The sequence below is a fragment of the Pseudophryne corroboree genome, chromosome 5 (assembly GCF_028390025.1).
Source record: "Pseudophryne corroboree isolate aPseCor3 chromosome 5, aPseCor3.hap2, whole genome shotgun sequence".
Classification (NCBI taxonomy): Eukaryota; Metazoa; Chordata; class Amphibia; order Anura; family Myobatrachidae; genus Pseudophryne; species Pseudophryne corroboree.
The window spans coordinates 31,630,464-31,648,070 of NC_086448.1; the positions used below are offsets into that span (position 1 = coordinate 31,630,464).

The 17,607-nt window shown below is 49.0% G+C and overlaps 1 protein-coding gene across 3 annotated transcripts in view; it reads right to left on the minus strand.

The window, feature by feature from the left end:
- Positions 1–17,607, minus strand: part of PTK2 (protein tyrosine kinase 2) — a 449,027-nt gene that overhangs the window by 306,281 nt on the left and 125,139 nt on the right. For 2 of the 3 annotated variants that reach the window (XM_063921188.1, XM_063921184.1), the window contains exon 2: positions 13,179–13,205. The exons of the other annotated variant lie outside the window; for it this stretch is intronic. Coding sequence is in view for 1 of the 2 variants with exons in the window: in XM_063921184.1 (XP_063777254.1) it covers positions 13,179–13,205 (27 nt within the window). In the remaining variant the exon portion in view is untranslated. The remainder of the gene's footprint in view (positions 1–13,178; positions 13,206–17,607) is intronic. 3 annotated transcript variants of the gene reach the window in all.

The following is a 17,607-nucleotide window of genomic DNA, read 5'->3' on the forward strand; positions in this document are numbered from 1 at the left end:
ACTGCAGGATATCGGGAGATTGTGGCCGAGATTGTCGCTCCTGACTGATTTGTTTGTGGCCAAGATTTTCCCGATTTAATCTGCAAAATGCCGAAACGATTGTTCGTACACACTATACAAGAAATCAGGCCGATGCCCTGATTATTGGGAAATGGGTACAATTATTGTACGGTGTGTACCCATCACATAGGTAGGGACTGGTGTGACCGACTGAAATACTCTCTGTACAGCACTGCGCAATAAGAGTGCGATATTTAAACAATGGTTCATTAAATGAATGATGGCCATTTTGGATATATTTCCTTTCTCTGGGAAATAAGAGATTATCCTGTGGTCTGACCCATCTAGTGCCCAGTGTGTAATTCTCCACAGGAGACCAATTCTGTCTGGCATGAGGTCTCCGATGCATTCTGCAAGCAGCCAAATGCAGCTCACTCTTTGTACAGCAGAATGCAGTGTTTCCGCAGCATAAGTGCTGGATTAGAGAACAGCTGTGCTAGAACGTTCTCACTCCGTACGCTATACAGAACACGTCAGGAACAAGTCTCTATATGTTCCGCACACGTCTGCCATTCACATAAGTGTCAGCTCAATGTGCAGGTCAGCCATACACACGGCACAAAGTCAGGCCTGGTTTATTACAAAGGGCATCAGAGAAACCATTTTCCGAGCTATTACCGTATCACCCCATGACTGATATATAATCATGGAGCGACAATAGCAACCACTCCGCTTTTAGCAATCATTTATCTAATACATGCAATAAAATGAATCGGATTGGCTGCTACTGGCAGCTTCTGTACTTGTCTAGAAGGTTGGATACATTCCCCCCTATGTCCTCAGTACCCGGAGAAACCACAGGATCGAGCCACTCTTTGACTTGACTGTATATTGCCACAAAGACACTACAATATGGCCTTGTACTTAGTGGTGGCGATGTCTGAAAACTATAGAAGGATGGAGACACAGACCAGAGGTTCCCAATCTGTGTGCCGTGGCTCCCTGGGGTGTCTCGGGACACTTGCAGGGGTGCCCTGGGTTAGTGGTCCAGGACCAATTCAAATTATTCATGGTCAATATAATAGGCCAGGGGTTCCCAAACTGTGTGCCGTGGCTCCCTGGGGTGCCTCGGGACACTTGCAGGGGTGCCCTGGGTTGGTGGTCCAGGACCAATTCAAATTATTCATGGTCAATATAATAGGCCAGGGGTTCCCAAACTGTGTGCCGTGGCTCCCTGGGGTGCCTTGGGACACTTGCAGGGGTGCCCTGGGTTGGTGGTCCAGGACCAATTCAAATTATTCATGGTCAATATAATAGGCAAAACCAGTGCTGGTGGCTGCCAATCATAAAATATGTGGCCAAACAGAAGCAAATCTTGTCCCTCACCACACAACTGACCCTAAGGATGACATATAAACGCGATCTACTTAATGTAATATTTCTTTCTAACTTTCTCAAAAATAAATTTTTGGCCTAGGGGTGCCGTGAAAAAAATTTCTGATATTCGAGGGCGCCGTGATTCAAAAAAGTTTGGAAACCACCGACACAGACAGTAGAGTGGTTTAATGTACCGGACCATCAACAGGGAAAATAAAAGGAAAACAAATACATTCCCCCGTTCTTCAGAGCAATATATATATGATCTAATTGCAGGGAAACCATTCAGCATATAGCCATGGCTGAGCACAGAATTCAGCCCACCGTCCACTGTAAATGCACCTGTACAGTGAAAGGAGCATGTACGGGAGCCCCCACCCTGTACAGAACTGTGACCTGGATGGATCGGGTCATGTGCGGAGAGCGATGTGCGCTAGCTGGAACCGGCGAGAGATACCGTGACTCTGTCCTGCAGCTCTACAGATAATACCACACAGCAGATGACCACATCAGTCACTCGCTGGCAGAAGCCTAGGATGCAGCTCATTACCACCTGCCTGTGACTCCAGACAGGAATATCCCATAGCGACAAAACCTCACACAGCAAATATAACATACAGCGGAGAACCCTTCCTATAGGGTGCAATTATCACACACATATATACTGTACACATAACATACAGCAGAGAACCCTTCCTATAGGGAGCAATTATCACACACATATATACTGTACACATAACATACAGAAGAGAACCCTTCCTATAGGGAGCAATTATCACACACATATATACTGTACACATAACATACAGCAGAGAACCCTTCCTATAGGGTGCAATTATCATACAGATATATACTGTACACAACATACAGCAGAGAACCCTTCCTATAGGGTGCAACTATCATACACATATATAATGTACACATAACATACAGCAGAGAACCCTTCCTATAGGGTGCAACTATCATACAGATATATACTGTACACATAACATACAGCAGAGAACCCTTCCTATAGGGTGCAATTATCATACAGATATATACTGTACACATAACATACAGCAGAGAACCCTTCCTATAGGGTGCAGTTATCAGAGATGTATACTGTACACATAACATACAGCAGAGAACCCTTCCTATAGGGTGCAGTTATCATACACATATATACTGTACACATAACCTACAGCAGAGAACCCTTCCTATAGGGTGCAGTTACCATACACATATATACTGTACACATAACATACAGCAGAGAACCCTTCCTATAGGGTGCAGTTATCAGAGATGTATACTGTACACATAACATACAGCAGAGAACCCTTCCTATAGGGTGCAGTTATCATACACATATATACTGTACACATAACCTACAGCAGAGAACCCTTCCTATAGGGTGCAGTTATCATACACATATATACTGTACACATAACATACAGCAGAGAACCCTTCCTATAGGGTGCAGTTATCAGAGATGTATACTGTACACATAACATACAGCAGAGAACCCTTCCTATAGGGTGCAGTTATCATACACATATATACTGTACACATAACCTACAGCAGAGAACCCGTCCTATGGGGTGCAGTTATCATACACATATATACTGTACACATAACATACAGCAGAGAACGCTTCCTATAGGGTGCAGTTATCATACACATATATACTGTACACATAACATACAGCAGAGAACCCTTCCTATAGGGTGCAGTTATCATACACATATATACTGTACACATAACATACAGCAGAGAACCCTTCCTATAGGGTGCAATTATCATACACATATATACTGTACACATAACATACAGCAGAGAACCCTTCCTATATGGTGCAATTATCATAGATATATACTTTACATATAACATACAGCAGAGAACCCTTCCTATAGGGTGCAATTATCATACAAATATATACTGTACACATAACATTGCATGTCAAACAGAATACATGGGGGTCAATCCAATTAGGTGCCAGTTTATTTCGTGAAACTTGCAAACATCTTAGGAATGTGCTCACCCGACAAATAGAAGATCCAATTAAAAATGGCGGCAGTTGCGACGAGGTTGCAAGACTTTTCTGCAAAATGCGACCTGGGAGAAGTGCATGAAAAAGTGGGGAAGCGGCCCTGGACCCCCAAAAAATGAACAACTGAGATTGCAGGACCACAGACACGGGCGAGTCACATTATTATGACCACCTCCTACATGTGAGGTCGGCAGTGCGTAGCCCATGAAGTACGTCATGTGTCGTGCGCTGGCTTGGTGGGTATATAAGGTGTGTGATAGACCGTCTGCACACATATCACTCATTGCTGTCATGGGTAAAAGGGGCGATTTATCAGAGTTGCAGAAAAGGATGTTTATCGGGTTTCGGGCGACGGTATTTCTGACACAGCGCAGTGTGTAACCTGTCTGCGTGCTGCTGCGGTGAAGGTGTATCGTGACTGGACAAATGGCACCATTGTGAATAACCGAAGTGGAAACTGCGGAGCACCACGTGCCATTGACGTGAGAGGTGAACGTCCGCTACGAAGGTGCGTGAGGGCTGACCGACGCGCTACAGTGGAGCAGCTCACCGTCACAATGAACCTGGGGGTTACCAGACGTGTGTCTACGACAGTTCAACCGTCTAGCTGCTGCACATGGCGGTAACTCCGGCTATTAGCTGGTGGTGGTCTTAATAATGTGAATCAGCTGTGTAAAAGGCTGATAGTGGAAAGTACTGGAGGTTTTTTATGTACTTTTTATTAATGGTTGAAAAAAAGGGGATCCGGACTGAAAGTAGACAGTAACTAGGTCGACAATGTCTAGGTCGACCACTATTGGTCGACAGTAACTAGGTCGACAGGGTGTCTAGGTCGACAGGGTCTTTAGGTCGACGTGTTCTAGGTCAACAGGTCAAAATGTCGACATGAGTTTTTCACAATTTTTTTCTTTTTTTTTAACCTTTTCATACTTAACGATCCACGTAAACTACGATTTGAACGGTAATCTGTGCCGAGCGAAGCGAAGGCACCATGCCCGAAGCATGGCGAGCGAAGCGAGCCATGCGAGGGGACGCGGTGCACTAATTGGTGTTCCCGGTCACTCTATGAAGAAAACGACACCAAAATAACATTAAAAACTCATGTCGACCTTTTGACCTGTCGACCTAGAACATGTCGACCTAAAGACCCTGTCGACCTAGTTACTGTAGACCAATAGTGGTCGACCTAGACATTATCGACATAGTTACTGTCGACTTTCAATACCACACCCGAAAAAAAGTGTTTCTCATAAAATTGTTTCCAGCATTCTAGAGTACAGAAAAAGTCATTATAGTAATATTTCAATGTTTTTATACACATTTGTAAAAAGCGGGAATGAACACTTACATCTCATCTGCAATTTCAAAAAACCCTCTCCTACCAATACACCACCCTCCTATGTACCTGTCCCACATCAGAGAGAGAGTCTGGCAACCATATGTCTGCCCTCCAGAAAGATTGGGAGAGGAGATAATGATTTGCAGGACAGATAACACAATATAAAGCCAATCAGATGGCTGAATAAAGGCTCGGAGGGATTGCTGCTTTAATTGGACGCTGCTACGACACGCCTCCATTCCATTCTCTTGCGTGTGAACCACTGCCCTGATGATAAGACACAGGGATGGCCTTATTTGTGGGAATCACAGAGATAAGCCGCCTACGGCCAGGATCGTGAGCGTGTCAGCACATATATACGCACAGGATGCCTAAACCTTTCCAACATCACCGCCATTAGATTTTGTCAGTTTTCATTGGATCCATCACGGAGAACATAAAATATATATTATTATTTTTTAGCAACTGATCAACAAAAAGCAGAAAGTGTCCATCCTTGCAGGTTTGTGCCCAGACATTCAGGCCCATTCATGAAAACCCACAACAGGGCTCAGCACAGCTCCATACTGATAATGAAATGGCAATAGGGACACGCATATATACTGTATGTGTTCTGCTAGGCAGGAAGTGGCGGTGTCAGGAACAAGGAAAAGCTGCGCGCACAGCAATGACTAGAAAGCGCCTCAACAACATAAAGCAGCCACTACGCAAAAATGCAGCCTCTGTTTCAGCAGGTTCCGTCTTCCCTGCAGCAGACATGGACAATCCGGTTTGTCAGCAGCCTGGAGCCTAGCCGATATTACCTGGCAGCGGGATAGATAAGCGCTCCTTTGTCTGAGAGGTTCTTACACTTGTTAATGCTTAAAGGCGTCCATACACGCTGTCATATGGATAAAAGATATGATCTTATGGTAGACCTACTGCAACATGCGGCAGATCACTGCGTGACACGGCAACAGGTATAGATCCCAGATCCCAACCGTTCTCAGATACAGCTCAATCAGAACCAGGCCTTCGGTTCTGCATCACTGCACAGAGTGCCCCTTAAACCAAAGCCTGAGTGAAAGGCTACCGCCAGGGCGGAGATGGGTGGCAGGGCGGCGCTGGGCAGTGATCCCTAAAACAGGGAGTGTCGTGGCCAGGATCTGTGTCTCCCAGCGCAGACTTCCTATCCTTGGACACGGAACTACAAGAGCCAATCTAAATAACCTCGGGGTTACAGATGGTTTCGCAAATAATCCGAGGCTGCCCCTTAGGACGTATCGCTCGGATCTGCGATACAGGAAGGGTGGGGGGCGCGTCTTTTTCCATCAAACTCCTCCTGCTGCATTAGCAAATTTTCACATTGTTGCAGCTATGTGATCTGCATCAATTTCTGAATCAGGCCCCAAGTTCTCAGCATTACGTATTCTTAATACATTTTGCAAAAAGAGTCAATAGTAAATGAGCAAGACTCAACAGTATGGGTTCTGCTTCCAGTGGTGAGTATCGCTCACCTCTGACCCTTCAGTCCCACAACCTAACCTTCCTTCTAGTGCCTAATTCTAAAGGCCCGTACACACTGGCCGATATATCGGCCGTTCTCTTGAGCAGCCAATATATCGCGGGTCCGCCGGCCAGTGTGTACGGCCGATACATCTGTGAACGACGGAGTTCACAGATGTATCGGCCGTACACACTGGCCGGCGGACTCGCAGCACAGCCGACGGCCAATATATCTAACGATATATTGGCGCGTCGCTGTGTGTGTACGGCGGTACACATGCTGCGGCGGCCGGCGGTGATTGACAGCTGAACTAGGCGGGCCTGTGTACACGCTCGCCCAGTTCATGACATCAGTCCCCGACGGATCGGGCAGTGTGTATGCTCAACACACTGCCCGATCCGTCCACAGATATATCTGCAGATCAATTGATCTGCAGATATATCTTTCTAGTGTGTACCCACCTTAACTCTCCTCCTAGTGCCTGTGCCTAAACCTAACCTTCCCCTCCCATAGCCTAAACCTAACTCTCCCCTCCCATAGCCTAAACCTAACCCTCCCCTCCCGTACCCTAAACCTAACCATCCCCTCCCGTACCCTAAACCTAACCCTCCCCTCCCATAGCCTAAACCTAACCCTCCCCTCCCATAGCCTAAACCTAACCCATTCCTTAACCTCCTGTAGCCTAACCTTTCACTGGTGCCGAAATATAAACTCCCAATCCAAAGCCTAACCCTGCTCCTTCCCTCCAGTAGCCTAACCCATCCCTCTCGCAGCCTGATCCTAACACTCCTCTCCTGTACACTAACCCTCTCCCTAGTATCTAACCTCCCCTCCTGCAGCCTAGCCCTAACCTTCCATTCCCACAGCCTAATCTTAACCCTGTCACGGACTTGGTTTGAGAGAGTTGAGAACTCTGGGATTCTTCCGATGGTCGGGAAGTAGAACCGCAGTTGGGTCGAAATAGAGACGGCCGAATGTAGGTCTTCCTCATGCAGGATTAATAGATTACTTCAATTTGTGAACGATGCTGGGTGCACTGAATGAGGAATGAAAACGATGACTTGTAAACAATGCTGAAGAACACTGTATGAGTGATGACTTGTAAATTATGGTGGGGAACACTAAGTGAGAGCTGGAAATGCTGGTGACTGTAAGCAGAGAGACACGCTGTATGCTGGAAGCACTGGAACTCTGTAGCTGAGAGACACGCTGTATGCTGGAAGCACTGGAACTCTGTAGCTGAGAGACACGCTGTATGCTGGAAGCACTGGAACTCTGTAGCTGAGAGACACGCTGTATGCTGGAAGCACTGGAACTCTGTAGCTGAGAGACACGCTGTATGCTGGAAGCACTGGAACTCTGTAGCTGAGAGACACGCTGTATGCTGGAAGCACTGGAACTCTGTAGCTGAGAGACACGCTGCATGCTGGAAGCACTGGAACTCTGTAGCTGAGAGACACGCTGCATGCTGGAAGCACTGGAACTCTGTAGCTGAGAGACAAGTTGTACGCTGGAAGCACTGGAACTCTGTAGCTGAGAGACACGCTGTACGCTGGAAGCACTGGAACTCTGTAGCTGAGAGACACGCTGTATGCTGGAAGCACTGGAACTCTGTAGCTGAGAGACACGCTGTATGCTGGAAGCACTGGAACTCTGTAGCTGAGAGACACTCTGTATGCTGGAAGCACTGGAACTCTGTAGCTGAGAGACACGCTGTATGCTGGAAGCACTGGAACTCTGTAGCTGAGAGACACGCTGTATGCTGGAAGCACTGGAACTCTGTAGCTGAGAGACACGCTGAATGCTGGAAGCACTGGAACTCTGTAGCTGAGAGACACGCTGTATGCTGGAAGCACTGGAACTCTGTAGCTGAGAGACACGCTGTATGCTGGAAGCACTGGAACTCTGTAGCTGAGAGACACGCTGTATGCTGGAAGCACTGGAACTCTATAGCTGAGAGACACGCTGTATGCTGGAAGCACTGGAACTCTGTAGCTGAGAGACACGCTGTATGCTGGAAGCACTGGAACTCTGTAGCTGAGAGACACGCTGTATGCTGGAAGCACTGGAACTCTGTAGCTGAGAGACACGCTGTATGCTGGAAGCACTGGAACTCTGTAGCTGAGAGACACGCTGTATGCTGGAAGCACTGGAACTCTGTAGCTGAGAGACACGCTGTATGCTGGAAGCACTGGAACTCTGTAGCTGAGAGACACGCTGAATGCTGGAAGCACTGGAACTCTGTAGCTGAGAGACACGCTGTATGCTGGAAGCACTGGAACTCTGTAGCTGAGAGACACGCTGTATGCTGGAAGCACTGGAACTTTGTAGCCGAGAGACACGCTGTATGCTGGAAGCACTGGAACTCTGTAGCTGAGAGAGACACTGTATGCTGGAAGCACTGGGTCTCTGTAGCTGAGAGACGCACTGTATGCTGGAAGCACTGGAACTCTGTAGCTGAGAGACGTGAGCCTGGCGGGTAGCTTTGCAGCGACAATACTCAGCCCGTCGTCTCCTTTTAAACTTCCCGCTCCTCTCCTATTGGTGGAGAGGCAGTGGTTGCGTCACCGGCCCCCTTGCCCCCAAGTGAGTCACCAGTAACATGACAGCGCCCATGGACCGGGGAAGCGCCGGCCGCAGCGCCACGCGCCCACCGGGACGGCAGGGAGAGAAGCCGCCCAGGAGACCACCGCATACGGAGAGGTAAGCGCAGCGGCCACCACTCCGGCACCGTGACAAACCCTCCCATAGATAAACCCTCCCCCTACTGCCTAACCCTAACCTCCCCTCCGGCAGCCTAGCCCTAACACTCCAATCCTGTAGCCTAACCCTAACCCTCCCACTAGTGCCTAACCTCCCTCCTGTAGCCTAATCCTAATACACCCATTTCCGTAGGCTAACCCTCCCCCTAATGCCTAACCCTAACCCTTCCTCCCACAGCCTAACCCCAACCCTCCCCCTAGTGCATAACCCCACCCCTGTATCCTAACCCTCCCCCTAGTGCATAACCCCACCCCTGTATCCTAACCCTCCCCCTAGTGCCTAACCCTAACCCTTCCTCCCACAGCCTAACGTCAACCCTCCCCCTAGTGCCTAACCGCCCCCTCACAGCCTCACCCTCCCATGTGCCTAACCCTCCCCTCCGACAGCCTTAACCTAACCCTCCCCCAGGGCATAATCCTAACCCTCCCCCTAGTGCCTAGCCTCTTCTTCAACAGCCTAACCCTCCCATCCTTCAGTGCCTAACCTCCTCTTCCACAGCTTAACCCTTCTGTGGCCTAACCCTTCCCCTAGTGCCTATCCCTAACCATCACCTCCTGTAGCCTAATCCTTCCCTAAGATAATATAATATATCTACACTCCCGCTTATTGGCTCTGCCCCTGTTTGAGTCTGCGGAGAGGAGTGAGAAGATGGTGTGTGATAAAGAGGAACCAATGAGAGTCCGCTGTCAGATATTGTACCTCCCGATTGGTCTTCCCTCTCACACACACACACCAACTCTTTGCAGTCAATTAAAAGTGGCCAACGGAAGTATTCACCATTGCAGGGGGTAACGGAACTTTAAAATCAAATTATAATAATATGATGCCTTCTCTGGACATTTAAGGCGTCTACATAAGATAAGAATATATATATATATATATATATATATATATATATATATATATATACACACACACACACACACACATGTATGTTAAAAATAAAAACGCTCACAAATGTCAGTTCATGTCAAAGTACAGAGCCAATAACTTATCATCAACAGGTCAGTACTATAAGAGAAGAGTAACACTAGCAGTAATTATATGGTTTCTATAAACCTCTTTCTTACCTATAACAGACTATACATCAATATACTGTACAAGAGCGATCAGTCTTTCCAGTCCCCAAACACGGAAACACTCAAAAATTCAGACGTTACTCAGAACACTGCCATATTTCTGCAAAACTGTGTGCCACACTTCAAGTCACTGACTTGGATCCATAACAATGAAATGCTGCCCTTACGGGAGCAATGTACGATTCAGCATGTTTTAAACACCTGGAGACTGGGTACGGTGGGGGTGGCCAATAAGCAGCTGCAATCTCACGCTCCTCTCCGTCACTATTTGTGAGGGATAATACATTTTTACACTTGACCAGATTTGTAAGTCATACGTATGAAGCAAGGTACAACAAGATCACAATACTTAAACTAATCAGTAAAATGGGAGCTGCCATACGGTTTGATCATATTTATGGGAGCTGCCATACTGTTTGATCGTAATTTTCCACCGACTCCAATGTAACACTCAACTCAAAAGCATAACAAGTGATACAATACTTACATTGAACATAGAGATGTGTTTAACCTAATCTCTTAAGGCCAGTACTCACGGCCCGATTTGGGAGAGATGTGTGCTGAGCGAACCGCTCAGCACACATCTCTCCCGGCGCTCAGCACAGCGCGATCTGTGCTGAGCGTGCGGGGGGAGACGGGGGGGGGGGGGGGGGGGGGGGGGGGCGCTCATTTCACCCAGCGGGTGAAGTGAGCGACCCGCTAGATTGGCCTGCATGCAGGCCAATCTAGCAGCAGCGATAGCGATGTGCGGGGGCCGCGCATCGCTATCGTTGAGGGGGCTACACACGGAGCAATGTTGCTGAAAATCTAAGCAATCTAGTCAGATTGCTTAGATTATCGCTCCGTGTGTACCCCCCTTAAGAGTTACTTGGGAGTAACCAGTGGCACAAGTAGAAAAAAATGTCTTACAGGAACAACGTGTGTGCGCGCCAAAAAATGGGTGTGGCCAAATGCCACATGGGGCGTGGTCAATGAAAATGGGGGCGTGATACAGATATGGGGGGGAGGGCAGATACACATATGACCCCAATAGTGCCAAATACACAAATGCCCCCAGAGTGCCAGATTTACATTGCCTCACAGTGCCAGATACACATTGCCCCACAGTGCCAGATACACAAATACCCCCAGAGTGCCAGATTTACATTGCCAGATACACAAATGCCCCCAGAGTGCCAGATACACATTGCCTCACAGTGCCAGATACACATTGCCCACAGTGCCAGATACACAAATGCCCCCAGAGTGCCAGATTTACATTGCCAGATACACAAATGCCCCCAGAGTGCCAGATATACATTGCCTCACAGTGCCAGATACACATTGCCTCACAGTGCTAGATACACAAATGCCCCCAGAGTGCCAGATTTACATTGCCAGATACACAAATGCCCCCAGAGTGCCAGATATACATTGCCTCACAGTGCCAGATACACATTGCCTCACAGTGCTAGATACACAAATGCCCCCAGAGTGCCAGATTTACATTGCCAGATACACAAATGCCCCCAGAGTGCCAGATATACATTGCCTCACAGTGCCAGATACACATTGCCTCACAGTGCTAGATACACAAATGCCCCCAGAGTGCCAGATTTACATTGCCAGATACACAAATGCCCCCAGAGTGCCAGATATACATTGCCTCACAGTGCCAGATACACATTGCCTCACAGTGCCAGATACACAAATGCCCCCAGAGTGCCAGATTTACATTGCCTCACAGTGCCAGATACACAAATGCCCCCAGAGTGCCAGATATACATTGCCTCACAGTGCCAGATACACATTGCCTCACAGTGCCAGATACACAAATGCCCCCAGAGTGCCAGATTTACATTGCCTCACAGTGCCAGATACACAAATGCCCCCAGAGTGCCAGATTTACATTGCCTCACAGTGCCAGATACACAAATGCCCCAGAGTGCCAGATTTACATTGCCCCACAGTGCCAGATACACATTTCCCCACAGTGCCAGATACACAAATGCCCCCAGAGTGCCAGATACACATTGCCAGATACACAAATGCCCCCAGAGTGCCAGATATACATTGCCTCACAGTGCCAGATACACAAATGCCCCCCAGAGTGCCAGATTTACATTGCCCCACAGTGCCAGATACACATTGCCCCACAGTGCCAGATACACATTGCCCCACAGTGCCAGATACACAAATGCCCCCAGAGTGCCAGATATACATTGCCTCACAGTGCCAGATACACAAGTGACCCCACTGTGTCAGATTTACATTGCCCTTTAGTGCCAGATACACGTCACCCCAGTGCCAGATACAGAAATGCCCCCACAATGCCAGATATGCCCCCAATGCCAGATACAGAAATGCCACCAGTGCCAGAGATGCCCTGAGTGCCAGATACAGAAATGCCCCCCAGTGCCAGACACAAAGATGCCCCCAGTGCCAGATATATATGTCCCCGCAGTGCCATATGCCCCCCTCCTGCTTACCACGCTGCTGTTTCCTGTGTGTGAGGGGAGGAGAGCGCAGCGTGCGCCTCTCCTGCTCCTCAGTGTCTACCTTCAATTAGGTGTCGATCCGTGATCACGGGCCGGCGCCGAATTGAAGGTAGCAGCGTCGCAGTGAGCAGCAGCAGGGGAGGGAGGGAGCGGCGGCCCGGCGGCTAAATTCTTAAGGGTACGCCGTACCCACCCACTTGCAGCGCTGGGAGTAACGTTTGCAAGATAAAAGAAGGCCCAGATTTATCAATCTTTGAAGAGTGATAAATAGCACGGTGATGAAGTACCAACCAATCAGCTCCTAACTGTCATGTTACAGGCTGTGTTTGAAAACTGACAAGTTGGAGCTGATTGGTTGGTACTTTATCACTGTGCAAATTATCACTCTCCAAGGCTTGATAAATCTGCGCCAAAGACTGCTAATCATAAGCTACCTTCTAAAAAGCAGTTACATTCATAGAAACAGGCCGGTCTGGTGTGAGAAACGTCTCTATCAATGTGGCTTTGACAATGGAATAAAATCTCCCCTTTTCCTGCAGTTTAACATCTAAACTCCTATTTACTGTATCACAGCCATCTGCAGCTTGTGCTGTAAGGAGCAGATTGGTACAATAGGAAACATCACACTCACCTGGTAGGAATGAAAGCCTCGAAATGTCTGCAAAACAGAGAAAGAGAATGGTGGTCAGATTTGGGCATCAGGGTTGAGGTGCATCTTATTCAATGTAGGGTTCATACCCATTTCTGGCATTGTTACTTTAACATTCTCTTTAAAACTAGACCCCCCCCACCGGTCATCACACGATCGCTGTTTGTGTAACATCTGCAAAATATGAATCTGTATTCTTTAACACAAGGAATCTCTTTCTCTGTGTCCTAATCTTACCAATTACAGAGCCATCGCTTTTGTCTCTCTCCTTAAAAGCCATTACAGGATCTCTACCAAAAGTCCACCTGTCAGTCTAATTTACCTGAGAGAACTGTCCACAGCTATGACGTGCAGGACCCCTCTCCCTCTGGCGCAGTGCACAGACGCCTAATGCACCATACATCGCAGCCTCCTAGCTAACGGGGAGGTGACGTCTCGCCCCAAGACTGGCTAGCACATGGACAGATGGCCCATGAGCAAATCAGGTAATGTATGGCCATTGTGACAGGCAGAACCAGAACTGGTGGCTGCCACCCGTAACATATATGGAAGCGCAGCCCCGTCCACCAGCACATAACTGAGCCTATGGAGGACAGGTTAGGACAATTTACTTATTTAATTTTTGCTGAATTTATCAACAAGAAACATTTGGCCTAGGTGCCATAAATAATGCTGATTCAAGAAAGTTTGGTAATAGCTGAAGAGTTATACAGTGGAAGGAACAGGGTCCTCCAGCAGCACAGAGTATATCAGGACTCTACAGGACTGAGCCTCACGCTATAGTGTTGTCCTAATGGATGGATATTGTAGACCAGGTATGGGAACAACACACAACATGCCTGCCTCCAACACGTGTAGGTCACAAGTGCACTTTTAAAGGGACTTCCTAAAAACAAAGATCCCGGCGCTCTGGATGCCGACAGTCAGAATACAAACAGCGGCATTTTGACGCTCAGGATACCAACACCTATTTGGTGAGTAATCTACCCCTAACCTCCCTAACCCTTACCCCACAGCCTGGCCCTAACCTTCGTCCCCCCACAGCCTAACACTAGCCCCCCCTGTGGTGCCTAACCCTAATCCCACCTCCCCGCAGCCTAAACCTAACCCTCCCTCCCCCACAGCCTAACCCTAAACCTCCCAGTGGTGCCTAATCCTAATCCCCCCTCCCAGCAGCCTAACCCTCCCTTCCCCACAGCCTGGCCCTAACCTTCCCAGTGGTCCCCAACACTAATCCTCCCTCCCCGCAGCCTAACCCTAGCTCTCCCAGTGGTGCCTAATCCCCCCACCCCCCCGCAGCCGAACCCTAACCCTCCCTCCCCCACAGCCTGGCCCTAACCTTCCAGTGGTGCCTAACCCTAATCCCCTTTTCCAGCAGCCTAAACCTAACCCTCCCTCCCCCGCAGCCTAACCCAAACCCTCCCTCCCCCGCAGCCTAACCCTCCCTCCCCCGCAGCCTAACCCTAACCCCCCCCCCTCCCCGCAGCCTAACCCTAACCCTCCCCCGCAGCCTAACCCTAACCCTCCCAGTGGTGCCTAACCCTAATCCCCTTTTCCCGCAGCCTAAACCTAACCCTCCCTCCCCCGCAGCCTAACCCAAACCCTCCCTCCCCCGCAGCCTAACCCTAACCCTCCCTCCCCCGCAGCCTAACCCTAACCCTCCCAGTGGTGCCTAACCCTAATACCCTTTTCCCGCAGCCTAAACCTAACCCTCCCTCCCCCGCAGCCTAACCCAAACCCTCCCAGTGGTACCTAACCCTAATCCCCCCTCCCTGCAGCCTAAACCTATCCCTCCCTCCCCCACAGCCTAACCCAAACCCTCCCAGTGGTGCCTAATCCTAATCACCCCTACCCACAGCCTAACCCTAACCCTCCCTCCCCCGCAGCCTAAACCTAGCTCTCCCAGTGGTGCCTAATCCCCCTTCCCTGCAGCCTAAACCTAACCCTAATCCCCCTCCCTGCAGCCTAAACCTAACCCTCCCTCCCCCCGCAGCCTAACCCTAATCCCCTCTCCCTGCAGCCTAAACCTAACCCTCCCTCCCCTGCAGCCTAACCCTAACCCTCCTAGTGGTACCTAATCCTAATCCCCCTCTCCCTCCCCTGCAGCCTAACCCTCCCAGTGGTGCCTAACCCTTATCCCCCCTCCCTGCAGCCTAAACCTAACCCTCCCTCCCCCGCAGCCTAACCCTAACCCTCCCAGTGGTGCCTAATCCTAATCCCCCCTACCCGAAACCTAAAGTTAACCAACCCTCCCTCCCACGCAGCCTAACACTAATGCCCCCTCTCCGCAGCCTAACCTCCTCTCCCACCCACCCCCGCAGCCTCAACCTAACCCCCCACCACCACGGCTTACCACTGAGGACTCCTGGCAGAGCTCAGCCGGGAATCCGGTGCCGGCACTTTGATCTACATCGGGTTGCCGGTGTCAGCATTCCAAGCAGTGTCAGGATTCCAACTGCTGGGATCCCAAACGGATTCGCTTGAAAACAGTCAATCCCCCTTTACTTCAGTATTTAGGACTGTTCATGTTCCCTCCTTGTGTCGTATACTATCTGTGCAGCGACCTACTGGCTGCAATGTACGGTGCACACAGGATATATATAAAGAAGCGTCAGCACACTGCTACAGCTGGGTAATAAGAGGTAACTATGGCTCGGGGGCTGAATGTGAGCTCTCAGTGCTGGGCACAGATCCGCTTTTATCACTCTGAATGGCTGCAGATTGCAATCAGAGACAATGGGGAAGCTGTGGCATGATATTAACCGCAATAGAAAGTCAAATACTAAAAAAAGGTCTAATAAAAGTAAGAAAAAAACAAAAATAAAACAGAGACCACATTACAAATCATGATCTAAGCATAAACAGTGAGTGCCCCCAACATGCTCGTGTCCATATACACAACAACCTTTCCAACATTATATTTGCTGGGAACTACTGGTCATTCGTAAAGACTAAGTAGCAACGTAAATAATACTCAAAAGGCAACTAAAATATAATAACTGAAATAAAACAATGACTATAGTCACAAGGTCTTTAATGTCCTGTGCACAGACCCGACCCCAAGCACATGGATTTAGGGATGTGTGATACTGGCCACACCATGCTGACGTGGCCGTATGATGGGCACAGATTACCACCATCAGCCATCATGTGGGATCATCCGGTGACCAAACAGGTCAGAATGTTCACAGCAGCACAGAGTATTTCACTACTGATCTTAGGTTACACTTATGCAATAGTGTTAGTGAGGACAAGGCTGCAAAATGATGTGAGGAGGGGAATGGAGGCAGCAGGAAGCCACAGACTGAGAGTTATATAGTGGGAGGAGCAGGGTACCCAGCAGCACAGAGTATATCAGGAGATGAGTGATGTGTCAGTGAGGACAGAGCTGCATGTGACAGGGGCAGTGACATGATGTGAGGAGGGGAATGGGGGCAGCAGGAAGCCACAGACTGAGAGTTATATAGTGGGAGGAGCAGGGTCCCCAGCAGCACAGAGTATATCAGGAGATGAGAGATGTGTCAGTGAGGACAGGGCTGCATGTGACAGGGGCAGTGACATGATGTGAGGAGGGGAGTGTAGGCAGCAGGAAGCCACAGACTAAGAGTTATATAGTGGAAGGAGCAGGGTCCCCAGCAGCACAGAGTATATCAGGGGATGAGAGATGTGTCAGTGAGGGCAGGACTGCATGTGACAGGGGCAGTGACATGATGTGAGGAGGGGAATGGAGGCAGCAGGAAGCCACAGGCTGACAGTTATATAGTGTGAGGAGCAGGTTCCCCAGCAGCGCAGAGTATATCAGGAGATGCATGATGTGTCAGTGAGGACAGGGCTGCATGTGACAGGGGCAGTGACATGATGTGAGGAGGAGAATGGAGGCAGCAGGAAGCCACAGACTGAGAGTTATATAGTGGGAGGAGCAGGGTCCCCAGCAGCACAGAGTATATCAGGAGATGAGTGATGTCTCAGTGAGGACAGGGCTGCATGTGACAGGGCAGTGACATGATGTGAGGAGGGGAATGGAGGCAGCAGGAAGCCACAGATTGAGAGTTATATAGTGGGAGGAGCAGGATCCCCAGCAGCACAGAGTATATCAGGAGATGAGTGATGTGTCAGTGAGGACAGGGCTGCATGTGACAGGGGCATTGACATGATGTGAGGAGGGAATGGAGGCAGCAGGAAGCCACAGACTGAGAGTTATATAGTGGAAGACCAGGATCACCCAGCAGCACAGAGTAATAATACAAGGCTCCTGTCAGACTGGTTTCAAACATATGTCTATAGGACATTTATAATACATACAACTTGTTAACAGTGCAGAAGTCACCTACACAGTGGAAAGAGGCGTTTTGTGTGCTATACCATTTATAAAAAAGCAATCCGACTCACTGAGGCATGAGGCACAAATGAA